The 12,637-nt window shown below is 39.5% G+C and overlaps 2 protein-coding genes across 4 annotated transcripts in view; one reads left to right on the forward strand and one right to left on the reverse strand.

Moving 5' to 3' along the window:
* aarsd1 (alanyl-tRNA synthetase domain containing 1) lies at positions 1-4,941 on the forward strand. The gene is made up of 12 exons (XM_072456588.1): positions 1-89; positions 387-515; positions 590-749; positions 830-887; positions 979-1,135; positions 1,206-1,322; positions 1,393-1,523; positions 1,601-1,667; positions 1,807-1,898; positions 1,980-2,034; positions 2,096-2,190; positions 4,694-4,941. Exons 1-12 carry the CDS (start codon positions 51-53, stop codon positions 4,830-4,832), a joined length of 1,239 nt encoding a protein of 412 aa, XP_072312689.1. The 5' UTR covers positions 1-50; the 3' UTR covers positions 4,833-4,941.
* Positions 4,848-12,637, reverse strand: part of LOC140369294 (myoferlin-like) — a 24,596-nt gene continuing 16,806 nt past the window's right edge. For 2 of the 3 annotated variants that reach the window (XM_072456587.1, XM_072456585.1), the window contains 31 exons: positions 12,426-12,618; positions 12,198-12,353; positions 11,986-12,117; positions 11,743-11,906; positions 11,146-11,260; positions 10,909-11,011; positions 10,645-10,787; positions 10,400-10,570; positions 10,244-10,328; positions 10,085-10,162; positions 9,838-10,019; positions 9,618-9,776; positions 9,434-9,535; positions 9,196-9,357; positions 8,947-9,112; positions 8,785-8,876; positions 8,143-8,241; positions 7,932-8,060; positions 7,678-7,833; positions 7,514-7,605; positions 7,269-7,439; positions 7,049-7,197; positions 6,831-6,970; positions 6,660-6,748; positions 6,497-6,592; positions 6,272-6,413; positions 6,100-6,199; positions 5,853-6,037; positions 5,625-5,734; positions 5,410-5,557; positions 4,848-5,329 (listed from right to left, as the gene is read on the reverse strand). In XM_072456587.1, the coding sequence (XP_072312688.1) occupies positions 5,291-5,329; positions 5,410-5,557; positions 5,625-5,734; positions 5,853-6,037; positions 6,100-6,199; positions 6,272-6,413; positions 6,497-6,592; positions 6,660-6,748; positions 6,831-6,970; positions 7,049-7,197; positions 7,269-7,439; positions 7,514-7,605; positions 7,678-7,833; positions 7,932-8,060; positions 8,143-8,241; positions 8,785-8,876; positions 8,947-9,112; positions 9,196-9,357; positions 9,434-9,535; positions 9,618-9,776; positions 9,838-10,019; positions 10,085-10,162; positions 10,244-10,328; positions 10,400-10,570; positions 10,645-10,787; positions 10,909-11,011; positions 11,146-11,260; positions 11,743-11,906; positions 11,986-12,117; positions 12,198-12,353; positions 12,426-12,618 (4,048 nt within the window). In that variant the 3' untranslated portion in view covers positions 4,848-5,290. Of the gene's footprint in view, positions 5,330-5,409; positions 5,558-5,624; positions 5,735-5,852; positions 6,038-6,099; positions 6,200-6,271; positions 6,414-6,496; positions 6,593-6,659; positions 6,749-6,830; positions 6,971-7,048; positions 7,198-7,268; positions 7,440-7,513; positions 7,606-7,677; positions 7,834-7,931; positions 8,061-8,142; positions 8,242-8,317; positions 8,330-8,784; positions 8,877-8,946; positions 9,113-9,195; positions 9,358-9,433; positions 9,536-9,617; positions 9,777-9,837; positions 10,020-10,084; positions 10,163-10,243; positions 10,329-10,399; positions 10,571-10,644; positions 10,788-10,908; positions 11,012-11,145; positions 11,261-11,742; positions 11,907-11,985; positions 12,118-12,197; positions 12,354-12,425; positions 12,619-12,637 lie in introns of all 3 variants that reach the window. The other variant, XM_072456586.1, reaches the window with a different exon arrangement.

A 12,637-nucleotide genomic window follows, 5' to 3' on the forward strand; every position in this document is an offset into this window, starting at 1 on the left:
CTACAGTCCAACATTATTCTTTGATATATATTTACAATCAATACTTCATTATGGCATTCCAGTGTCAACGAGACTGCTACATGAAAGAGGTATCTATTAAATTATTGCATATTTATCAGCAGCATTCTGTTTGTTCCCTTTGTGGCTATAAACAAACTCACTAGTTTGAATGCCCATGCTGTTTATGTTTCCTTTTTGATAGGTTTGATTCTATTGCAGATATTTAGTTTTTTTCAAAATTTAAGTAAAAATTCTATTATCCTATAATAGTGGCTCGCTTCATTGCACTTATACTTTATGGTATATTAGCAGCTTGTATTTTCTGTTTAGTCTTTTGTCCGTCCTCCAGATCATGCTATAAAAATGACTCAATGGAAACGTTTTAGTTTGTCACAAATGTAGTGTCCTGCTGTCCTGCGGAGCTAAAGCATGAAGTCAATGGGAAGAAAGAGGCATTAAAAGGCTTCAATGTCAAACTCCAAGACACCATTCTATTTCCAGAGGGCGGTGGTCAGGTACGTTTCTCTTGTATGTGTTTTTTAATGAATAGGAACTAAACCTTTATTTGACTTTATTGTTCCACTGTCAGCCGGACGACCATGGGTTCATTGGGGACATCCCTGTGTTGAGAGTGACCAGGCAGGGCCCTGATGCCATCCACTTTGTGAGCTCTTGTGTGGAGCCGGGACAAGAGGTGCAGCTCAGAGTGGACTGGGACCGCAGGTTTGACCACATGCAGCAGCACTCTGGTGAGGCGTGCGTACAGCAGGACCTTTAATACTATGGGCTGTTTAATCTGGTTATAAACTGATCATCTTTCTTCTTGCAGGACAGCACTTAGTCACGGCATTGGCAGATGCAATGTTTGGATACAAGACAACATCCTGGTACAGTCACAATGCACCATCTCGATTTTATTTTTACATGACTTTATTTCAGGGTATGCCTGATGTCTGCCTTCTTCTGATCTCTTCCCAGGGATTTGGGGCGCCAGAGATGCAGCATAGAGTTGGATACTCCTTGTGTAAAACCAGCTCAGCTTCAGACTCTGGAGGATGCAGTCAATGAGAAGATCAGAGCTCACATCCCTGTCCATGTTCAGCTTCTGTCTATAGATGACCCTGCTGTGGAGAAGGTTTGTGTAAAACTGTGTAGAACTGAGTAAACAAACACGTTTTAAACAAATGTACGTTTTAACTGTGTAGGTGAGGAGTCGAGGGCTACCAGACGATCATGCAGGGCCAGTCCGAATCATTGACATTGAGGGTGTTGATGCCAACATGTGCTGTGGAACTCATGTGTCCAACCTCAGCCAATTGCAGGTAAGAGATTTGCACATTTCCATGCTATAAAAATTTAATCAACCCAGTGACCAAAAAACACTCACCTTAGGTAATAAAATTGATGGGAACAGAGAAAGGAAAGAAAAACAAAACAAATTTGATCTTCTTGGCTGGTAACAGGGTTTTAAAATATGCTGAGAAAAGCTATAACACGGAGCGTGCGCTGGTCACCCTCTTGAAGTAAGTATCAAATCATATTCTTTGTCACTTATACAATTCTTTTAACATCCCCTAATATGAGGGTCTTTCTTTGCCAGAACTGGACCTGATGAGCATGTGGAAGCAGTTGATAAAGTACAAAAGTCTGTGAAGCTGCTTCAAAAGGTAATAGTGTTGTCATTATGTTTTATCTTTTCTATTCAAATTATTCTTATGTGATTTTTTTTCTGTATCAATATTCAAGTTAAGCTTGAATTGTGATGAAATCTAATGATGAAGAATAATGACGTGTTACTCTTTGCAGACTAACCTGAGTCTACTTCGTGATATGGCCGTACTAATTGCTCAGGAGTTTAAAAATAATGCAAACAGAAGCAACTTTTTCAGCTTTCACAAGTAAGAAACCTCTAGTTTTTGTTTTATGCATGAATTGTAATTATTATTATTATTATTAACAATTAATTTACATTTTCACAGAAAAGAGGGGGACAATGAGTTTATGAATATCATTGCCAATGAAATTAACACTGAGGTAAGTTTAATGTTTTATGTCAATGGTTGAATATATTTGTATATGTATTTTGTACTTTTAGGAAACACTTGTTTTTCTTACTGTCGGGGAGGAGAAGGGACCTGGCCTGTTTTTACTGGCTGGACCCAGTGGACCAGTGGCTGATTTGGGACCACGGTACGGCTTATACACAAATCTAGACTAGGTTTGGTCATGATAAAGTGAAAGTAATATGCAAAACCTTTATGTTTTTAATAATCTACAATTGCTTTTCTATTATTTTGTCAATCATATTTATTATTTATTATGAATTTATTGGATGAACAGATGATATGGAAGAGTTAGCAAATGGTTTCAATCACTTTTTTGCAACTGTAGGACCAGAGCTGAAATAATTGACGCGGTAAAAGGAAAAGTAAAACAAAACCTCAACTGACTTAAATGATCTTGCTATGACATTGGTCAAACAAACGATTAACAAGCTTGCAAAACCGTTATCATATTTTTTAATCTTCCATTTCAGATGGGCAATGTGCTCAAAAACATGAAAAAAGCAAAGGTTAATAAGGCCATTATTTAATACGAGAAATAAGCATCACTTCACTAACTACGACACCCAAAAAAATACCAGGCTGGATAAGTTAATTAATAAACAGTATTTGCTTCATGACAATCAATATGGGTTCAGACGCAACCCATCTAAGAAGAAATGACTAATCAAATAGACAAAAACTGTTCATAGAGCATTTGACAGCAACAATCTGTTAGACAAACTGGACTTATTTAGCACAGTTTGTTCAAATAAATGAAAACCGCTCATCATGTTTGAACACAGAGTGTTTTGGGTCCGTTTTGAGAGAAATGTCTTAATGACTTGTCAAGTGTCATAATTATTTAAATCTGTCTTATTTACAGATGACACCAATTTATTTTGTGCTGGTGAAAACTTTTACTTTCTGAAATGGAGTCCTGAAATGCTGATAACAAAATATTGGTTTGACAGGAACAAATTAACTCTAAACTTGAGAAACGCAAAAATAAAGTTATTTGGAAATCACAAGGAGAATAAACAATTGCAACTACAGTTAAAGGGCGTCAACATTGAGAGAGTAACAAACCAATTTCTTGGTATTGTTATTGATGAGAAACATAACTGGAAAGAACACATACAATATATACTTACAAAAGTGCAAAAAGTATTGCAGTATTAGGTAAGGTTAAGTCTTTTTTGGACATGAAAGCTTTACATACACTTTACTTGGCACTGGCCGTATTTAGGATATTGTGCAGAGATCTGGGGTAATAATTATAAAACTATCATAAAACCATTACAGTATTCATACTTCAAAAAAGAGTAAATTGAATAATTCATAAAGTGGGTTTTCAAGACCATTCCAACCAGCGTTTTACTTCAAAAATGTTAAAACTCAAGGATATGATTACCAGTATCAGTGTATAAGGAAAACAACAACTACCTAAAAATATTCAGAAACATTTTATTGAAGTTAAGCGGACTGGACCTTTTCAAAATGGCACGAGGAAAAGCTTCTGTGTTTCTGTTTGTGGCTCAAAATAAAACTGTCTGAATAAAGATCTCAAACACTGTCCAAATATGAAACGGTTTAAACAAAAGTACAAAGAAATAAGTATTGCAATCTATGTGGTGTCATTTTATTATGCATTTAGAGGAAAAAAGAAGAAAAAAGTCAAAGTTAGGGATGCAGTCATTTATTTTGTATTTTGTTTAATGGAACAATGGGATTTAGCAGTAATTGAGTATTAAAGTATGTCAGAAGTGTGATTATAGTTATAAACCTTTTGTAAAAATGGGTGGGGATGAATAAGCGTTTGCTTCTGCCCTCTCCTTTTCTGAACTGTTTATTTGAAGTTCTATGTTCTTTATTGTCTTTGGTTCTTTATCAAAATCATAAATACGTTGGTTATTTTGGAAATGTAAGAAAGTATTCAAATATCCAAATAAATCTATCAACCAACACATAATTTTTTTAAGTCATAGAATTACTGAGTGGCACTCATTACTGCCCAATATTTGGCTTTTTTAGCATATTGGCTCTGAACCACACATTTCTAGCATAGGCCAATATTTTGTTGAAATCCACCATCTGCGTGAAAAAAGAACAACTCTGGCAAATTTGCCAAATCGGGGCCAAATGCGGCCCTCAGACCAATTTTTTTTGGCCCTCAGGCTTTTTGCTTAATTGGCCCAAACAATCCAAAGTTGTATTTCTTACTGTAAAATTGCAAACATTCTGCTATAACACACATTTTGATGACATCCAGAGCTAATATAAGTGTTCCAAGCCTCATTAAAGGTTTGTAATATCCGTATGTTTCAAAATGCCACTGTTCTAAACAATTTGCATCAGACAAGAAAAAGAACTTTACCGGTCGAGTTCTAGTTTTAAGTTGACCATTTTGAATATGTTCTCCATGTGTGGATACTGACTTTCCCCATGATCATCAGGTTCAACAGCGTCAGTATTGATCTTTAACCCTTTCCCTTCAGTTTGCTTTCAGGAAACGATCAGTAAATTGGGGCTAATGTTTTTTTTCAAACAATTGAAATTAATTTTATTTCTTAATGTTGCCTTTGACAAAACTAATGTCAAAATGATGTCCAAACAGAAATCCTAAACAGTATTGCTCTTTTTGTCACTAGTGTGTTGGAGATGCTCCAGGGGAAGGGAGCAGGGAAGAATGGCCGATTCCAAGGAAAGGCCCAGACTCTGACTGGCAGAGGAGAAGTGGAGACTTTCCTCCAGCAGCACTGCAAACACCACTCCTCAGAGGAAGAATAATTTAGAGAAGCAAAATGATGGTCTTAATAACAGTGTAATTTATGTATTATGACAGTGCAATCAGGTTTATTGTACATGTGCAAGTTATGAAATGAATAATCATATCTGTCTCAGTTGCTTTTCTTTGATTTTTTAAGATGCTATAACAATTATGCTATAAAACATACTAGGGTATAACACACAGAGCATTATATATTTAATATTTACATAAGATTGGCATTTTGAAAAGTGTCAAAAGCTCACATAGCTCAAATGCTATATGACAACAATAAACATGTTTATAAAAGTAATTAGTACTTGGAAAAAATGTGTTTGAAGCATTTGATTTAGTGCAAATATGCAAACCCTCTTCGCCCCTAAACATAACATAATACACAGGTAAGACACTGAAAACAAACGAAAACAAGTGTACTTTGATCCTGAAGATGTGCAAGTGACAGCATCCTTCTAGTTTTCCATTACTGAAACGGTTTGACTATCTTCATCGAGATGTAGTTCTGTAAGAAAAGAACAATCAACAAACAAAACCAAATCTACAGTTTTAAAATGAGTGGGGACATGTTTTGTATGAACTTACCGGTAAAGAGTACAACAAGATGGCCACAAAAAGAATCACTAATATAAGAATGATTAGACCAATGAAGACCCATTTGAACCTCCGCCAAACAATAAACTTCATGGTCTTGCATGGGTTGGTAAACCAGAAAAAAGAGGTTTCTGGACGACTGCAAACCAAATGAAAAAGCGGATTGTGGTAACTCAGTTTGTATAAAACATTTATAATAGGCTTACTTTGGTAGCTTCAGTGCTGGATTCATGTTGGGTTCATCTCTTCCTTTTCCTGCAGGTCTTTCATCTGCTTCAGTTTCAGTAACAATCTCCAACATCATCTCCACTTTGCCCTATTCACAGTTGTATAATTAGAGTCATAAATCTGTAATATTGTTATCAGCATTTGAATCTAAAGTAATTATTCAAATTTCACCCAAATCTGTATCAATGTTTTAATTTAGTACTTACACCAAGCACCTTCTTCCCGTCCTGTTCAATGGAGCAGGGCCACCATCCTCTGACGGACTTCTGTGCAAACAGAGACTTGGCCTGTTCCTTCTTGTTCGTGTTCAGAGCGTCCATCATGTCCAGGGAGCATTTCTCTGGAGTCTTTGCAGGAGAAACCAGGCTACGCAAATCAAGCTCCAGAGTACCTGGAGGCAGGAAATAAGAAATCATTTTAAAGAAGTAAATGCGGGAAATGATCATGTCTTACCAAGGAAGTCATCCAGTGAGAATTTATCATTATCCCAGATCTGAACTATCAGCTTTGGAGGAATCCTGAATTCAGATTTATCAAGGCTCCAAAAGTGCTCCTGCGTGGTTATGGAAACAATGATTTTCTGTAATGTAATAACCAATAATTGTACAGAAGAGCAGAACTTTACCTTTTTTGACACAAGACAGAGTTGTTCTGCTGGCAGGTATTCAAATTCAAAGACAAAACGCCAGTTAAAGTTACCATCACCATCTAAAGATCTGTAATGCACATCGGTTTTCTGCTTGTCATCCTCCATCCCAGGCATCCACCTGAGACACACACACACACACACACACATTGAAGTGACCTTTTAAGTCTTAGACCAATTGGAAATGGTTTAATAATGAGTCACCCTTTGACATAGATGTCGCTCATGTTCTCTCCGGTGATACTGGTCTCATCCAAAGTCACATCAGTGGTGTTCCAGATGACAGCGCGCAGGAAAAACCTTCACAAACAATTATATTTGTAATTGAGATTAACACTTTAATTAATGACTAGTTCATTTAACATACTTCTTAGGTTTTCGAGGGGTGATATCAAAGGGAGGTCCGGGAACACCAATGCTTTTGGGGAAAACATCCACCCACATCTGTAGCTTCCCCTAAATCACCATGAGGGAGTATAATAAGATCAGCCTAAACGAACCAACTTTGTGAGACATGTTTTCAGTGTCTCAGTCTAACCTGTGAGAGTGTTGGCTGGAAAGAGCTGTAGAGTGTTCTGGTCTCCACGTGTTCAGGGACAACCCCCTGTGTCCGGAGCACATGCAGGAAAAGACGTTCACTGGGTGGTCCCAAGTGTTGATGAATTTCTCTGGTACCTTCTACATGTAGAAATAGAGTAATAAATGCACCTCAAGTGTCACCTTTTAATAATACTAATGGGATAAAAATAAGATTACCAAACTCAGCCAAAGTGTATTCTTTGCCATTGAACATCATGGATGTGCCGTTATCTTCACACCTGGGTTTGGACCGACCTTTCATCCGGGCCAAGTTCTCCAGGATCTCAGATGGCTTCAGCTGATCTCGCCACTGGTTGGTACCAGAACTGAAAATTAGGCAAATTAAAGTTCATGCAAGTGTGCTGCTTAAATGAACCACCCCACACACTGTGCGTACATGCAGTAGGTTTGTGGTATGCCGCAGTAGGAGTTATAGCGAGACAGGAAGCGGTTCTCCAGGTCAATGACAGTCTCTCCCACTTTCTCATCTCTGGTCAGAAGATCATAGTCATACACGCCGATCCTTAGATCCTTATCTTGAGGTAGGAAGCATGTCATCTCAAACATCCTAAAAGAAAGAATTTAACAATGAGTTTCTCTTGTAAATTCAGAACAGGGATTCACTTGGCACTGGAGGATTACCTTCCAAAGACAGGGTTGATTGTGTTCGGCAAATAATGGTCCCGGTCGTCAATTGTGTTATTTCTTAACGATATCTTAACGTATGGATCACACTGACAAGAAAACGCCCAGATGAGAAAAGTTCTGCTCATTCACATTTACATATTTCCAATCATTGCGCTCACCTTGCCATTATTGTCTTTGGGTTGTAGATCAATAGCCCGGACTATGTAAATCCTGACCAGACACTCCTGAGGCCCACTGTCCGGCAGCTCTCTGAACTGTCGTGGTGGAGGGAGAACGCCCGGGTCATCAGACAGAGGGTACACCTTAAAAGAGCCCTGAATGTGCAAACAACAGTGTGGATTAAAATGAGTGACTGACACATTATATACTCATTAACAATATGAGAACAGAATAACAAACAGTGTGTATCCACCTTGAACTCGCCCACCACAGTAGGATCATCATCTCCATCCTCGGTTTTGCCTCGCAGTAGTTTGAATGTTTCACAGAAATCTGTCAGACCTTTGAACTCTGGGACATCCTCCAGTTCACAGTCGTACACCTGAAATGTATAAGGGCCGTGCAGGAGGTTTGGTTCACTTTCATCCAAGTATTGTACTCCAGCCAAGTCCTGTACAACCTACTTTCAGTGTGTCATATCCTTTTTTCATGTAGGGGCCACATTTTTCTTGTTCACCTAATGAAGCGTAGAACTTACTCCACCAGTCAACAGTCTCCTTTTCCTTAGAACAAAACATCAGTATTAAATGAAAACCTTTGACTATAGACAATTCAATCAAAGTATGTACGATGCCTTACCTTTTCAACAAGCTTCAAAAAAGAACAAGAACAAAAAAGTGAGATAAGTTCATATGAACAGCAGAAACAAAGCAAAACAGATCCGAGGATGATAATGATCAACAAGGATGTAGAAATTAGTTTTCTGATACAATTACAGCCCAGCATGAGGAGACATGCTCATTACATGCGGTCAATTTGGAGTGTTGGCATTGTAGCAGTGAGATTATAAATCAGCTCCTTCAGGATCATTGGTGCAAGAACATGTGGATTAGAAAGCTACAATAGTTGATGATACTTTACATACAATGCAGGAAGTAGAAGGAGCCATTTTGTTCACAGCTGCTGACATGCTGTGCATAAACTGAAAGTGAAAGTTTGGTCAAATTTGACTAATGTCAAATTTTGCTTTTCCCAGAGAGGCAAAGCAACTTGTGGAGGTTCAAAGGACGAGATCCATGTGGTGTCTGTGGTGTGTAATACACAACAGGAGGAATTACCTGAGCCTCTAGAAGAGGTCTTGATTCATCCTCCATCTTTATAGAAACATCTTTGAATGGAGCAGCCGCAAACAGAGCCACTGTCAAAGAGAGATCTGCAGTGAGACGAGTACTTCTTATTTCAGTCAAACTGAACATACTTCAACGTACTTTTGGAGGACATGGCTCCCTCTGCACTGATGACATACGGGTCACATCTAAACTGCTCCAGAGTGCTGATGGTACACTGGCCCACCACTGGTTTCCTGCCAAAAGGACGGTGGTCAATCACTTTCAGGACGACTGGAGGTGTGTACATTTCATCTTTAGGAAGGAGCTGCAATCATGATGTGAAGAAATGTGTTAATAAAAAAGAAAAAGCAACTGCAATTCATATGAACACAAAAACACAATAATTACCACTTTGATAAAGAGCACAGAGCAGGGGAAGTTGGGACTCTTCTTCATGTTTTTGATGACAGCGGACTCCACTCTCTGCCCCCCACACTCCACCACCAGACTGGGAGAGGTCACAGAGGCCAACTGGAACGTCTTCATGTTTCGCAAACCCCACGCCAAAATCTGCACAAGGAGAAAATGTACTGTACATGCATTTCTCTATCATTCTGTTACAGAACAAACAAACACTTGGTAATACCTCTACTGCAGTGAGCTGTACAACAGGTCGGATGCCTTGAGGAACCATATAGAGGTTTTCTGCTCTCTTTGGAGGAACCAGTGGAAGATCAGACTCACCGGCCTGCAGAAACAGAAATACTTGGTTATGGAAATACATTATTTAGCTTTTGTATGATGGATATTACACTGTGCTTAGAATAAACCTTGTCTTTAAGGATGAGCTCTGCTGCCATCAAGGCCTCTCCTGCAGGAAGTCCCTTATGGAGGACGGGGTGCCACAGAAGTTTGGGTGTCTGGTCTATCCCTGGATTCAACTTCACCAGCGGTCGACAAACACTGCGTCCCAGTATCTCATCTTTTCCCTGAAAAACAGTACATTAGCCTAAAACTGACCATGTGTCTAAAGAGCTAGCGCTAACGTACCACTTGGTCATGGTCGAATAATTCCACCACAACATCGGGAGGGTTTGTAGCAATCTTCTGAGGATCCCCATAAATTTCCACGTTGTTAAAAATTAAAGTTTGATCCCAAGTTGGATTTAAGGTTGCTTGAAGTTTTTCTGTTGTCTTACTAAGATGTAAGAAGGAGACATAGGCATATGGATCTGTCAAGAATAAAGTCTTTTATTAGATACATAAACAAACCTAGAGCAAAAAATCAAAGCCTCACCAGAAAAACTATCTTTGTCCATAGATGCCAAGTTTCTTGCCTGATAGACATAGACACGGAGATGGTAGAAAAATGATCCTAAAAAGAAAGCATGCTCAGGTGAGTGCTGGATACTCAAAGTTTGTTGGTAAAATGAATGCCTGTTTTGACTAGACTCACTCTCAAAGCAGCAGGACACAGTGGGTGTGTTTTCTCCAAACACCTTAGAGGCATCTGTCTTCTCTGTCTCCTCAGTATCAATGCCCTGCACCAGGAACAAACTGGATAAGACACTAAACATGTCAGACTGACTAGATTTCAAGGCTAAATTTTCACCAAAGCTCCTTCTAGTTTGAAGATGGCAGATGCTCCAACATGACCTTCTGGACCCATTTTCCGTCTCCAGCGTCTTCGGCGAAATGTGTCAGATGTGCGTTCCTTATGATGGAACTTCCATCCAATCAGAGACGAGAATTCCCAGCCCTCAGGATCACCTTGGTCCCTTCTCTGTGATTATGTAAAGTTACTTTTAATACTAATATGAAAGTCTTAAATAGAATTGAAATGGAAGTATGCAGCACCTCCGCCGCCGTGCCTGCCGGCAGAGCCCCCCTCTTCCGGGGTCGGACCAACCTTCTTCTGCGATGGACATGGTACATCTTTTCAGCCGAGACCCACGACCGAGGCTTGTCATCAGGTGGGATTGTCACCCCATACTCCCAGCCTTGTGAGGTAGAGGATGAGAAACGAGATATTTTAAAAGACTGGTTCTATTGTAAATGATAAACCAAATGTTACCAAATAAAAGGGATTTGATTAAAAGAGAGAAATCATATGATCATCACCTTGATCATCAACAGCTCTGTTGTCATCCACTGTCCACTCGTCCTCCCACGCCCAACCAGGAGGACATTCAAACTCTCCAGGAGTGCGGCTCTTCTCTCCATTCTGCCAAAAAAGCAAAGCAAAAGTTAGTCATGGCATAGTTTGTTTTTTATAAATGGAAAGAATGTTCATGTATAAAGTTTGTAAGTTAAAGTTTGTAAGTTTGTAATCCATGACCAAAATGCCTCATTCCTCACCACATCAGTGTACGGCTCAGATGCAGCTTTCCACTCTCTACCAGGGAAACGAGTCTCATTCTGAAACACTTCATCCATGAATTCAGTGTGTCCAGCATCCGCCTCTGTAAGAAGACTGAAACACCAAGCAGCTCATGTCAGCAATACTGGCTTCTGCACAGCTGATGATCAAAATATAACAAAATAATATATATTTTATTCAAATATTAGTGTGTGTGTTTGTTTGTGTGTGTGTGTGTTCGTGTGTGTGTGTGTTTGTTTGTGTGTGCGTGTGTTTGTGTGTGTGTGTGTGTTTGTTTGTGTGTGTGTGTGTGTGTCCGTGTGTGCGTGTGTTTGTTTGTGTGTGCGTGTGTGTGTTTGTGTGTGTGTGTTTGTGTGTGCGTGTGTGTGTTCGTGTGTGTGTGTGTTTGTTTGTGTGTGTGTTTGTTTGTGTGTGTGTTTGTGTGTGTGTGTTTGTTCTAGCCTTGATTTTTCCAAAATACAAATATAGTGTTTGCAAAGGTGAAATGGCTGAGCATATTTTACAGTCTTGTATCCGGAATGTAAACACCAGTGACCATGTGCATACTTGGAATACTCTTTTCCAAATGTACTCACGCTTTCTCTGGGTCAATAAACCACGTTTCCTCCCACTCCCATCCTCTGGGGGGCATGAAGTACTCTTGTTTCAGCTTCAGCTTGCCAGTCACATCTGAGAATTTATGGCGTCCCACCAGTCCTGTGGTCCCCCATTTACCAAACACTTTGGCTTGGTTCTCATACTATAATAGACAGTAAGTTACTCTTTGACAATATTACACTATTAATCTATTGATTTTAAAATAACAAAAAATACTGTACCAGTTCAGCAAACACACTGAATGTCCCCTCAGAATAAGAATTGAACTTTTTCTCATGAGCAGACAGACCCAGCCACATGTTGACCCTGGCCTGCACAGGAACCTTTAAGCCTTTGTCTTTGTCCATAGGATACTGGTAGAAACATTGGCAAAATATGTTATTATATAATAACATAACAAAGAATTATTGTTGAGCATGCTTTTGAAGTCTACCTGGAAAAATATGGTCTGAGTTTTGCCACAATGTTGACCACAAGCCTGCTCATTGTAGGTGGAATAGAGGATGTTGTTTGCAGGAATGCGACTGTATGCAACTCTTTTCTCTCCTCGCAACATCCAAATGACGACATCTGGCATGCTGTTCTGGGGCTTGGAGCAGAGAGACAGGCTTAATGTGAATGCTGACTTTATTAATGACAAGTGTTAATGTGATAAACCTACCTCCTCTGCCAGCTGCAGGAGCTTGGACAGCCAGGATTCCAGGTCACTCAGCGTGTCTCGGATCTCAGTGACCTCTTCTCTCATCTGCCGGGCTCCTTCTGCCATTGTGGCTAAAGCACTGTCCCGCAGCTTCTTCAGCTGGAGGTCTAAAGATGTGAGGTTTGAGCGGCCCTCTAGCTCCGGCATTGGTAAACTGCAGGTATTTAGAACAT

Source organism: Eucyclogobius newberryi, unplaced genomic scaffold, assembly GCF_026437365.1.
Source record: "Eucyclogobius newberryi isolate DKJ021-1_F unplaced genomic scaffold, fEucNew1.0.hap1 SCAF_20, whole genome shotgun sequence".
Taxonomy (NCBI): Eukaryota; Metazoa; Chordata; class Actinopteri; order Gobiiformes; family Gobiidae; genus Eucyclogobius; species Eucyclogobius newberryi.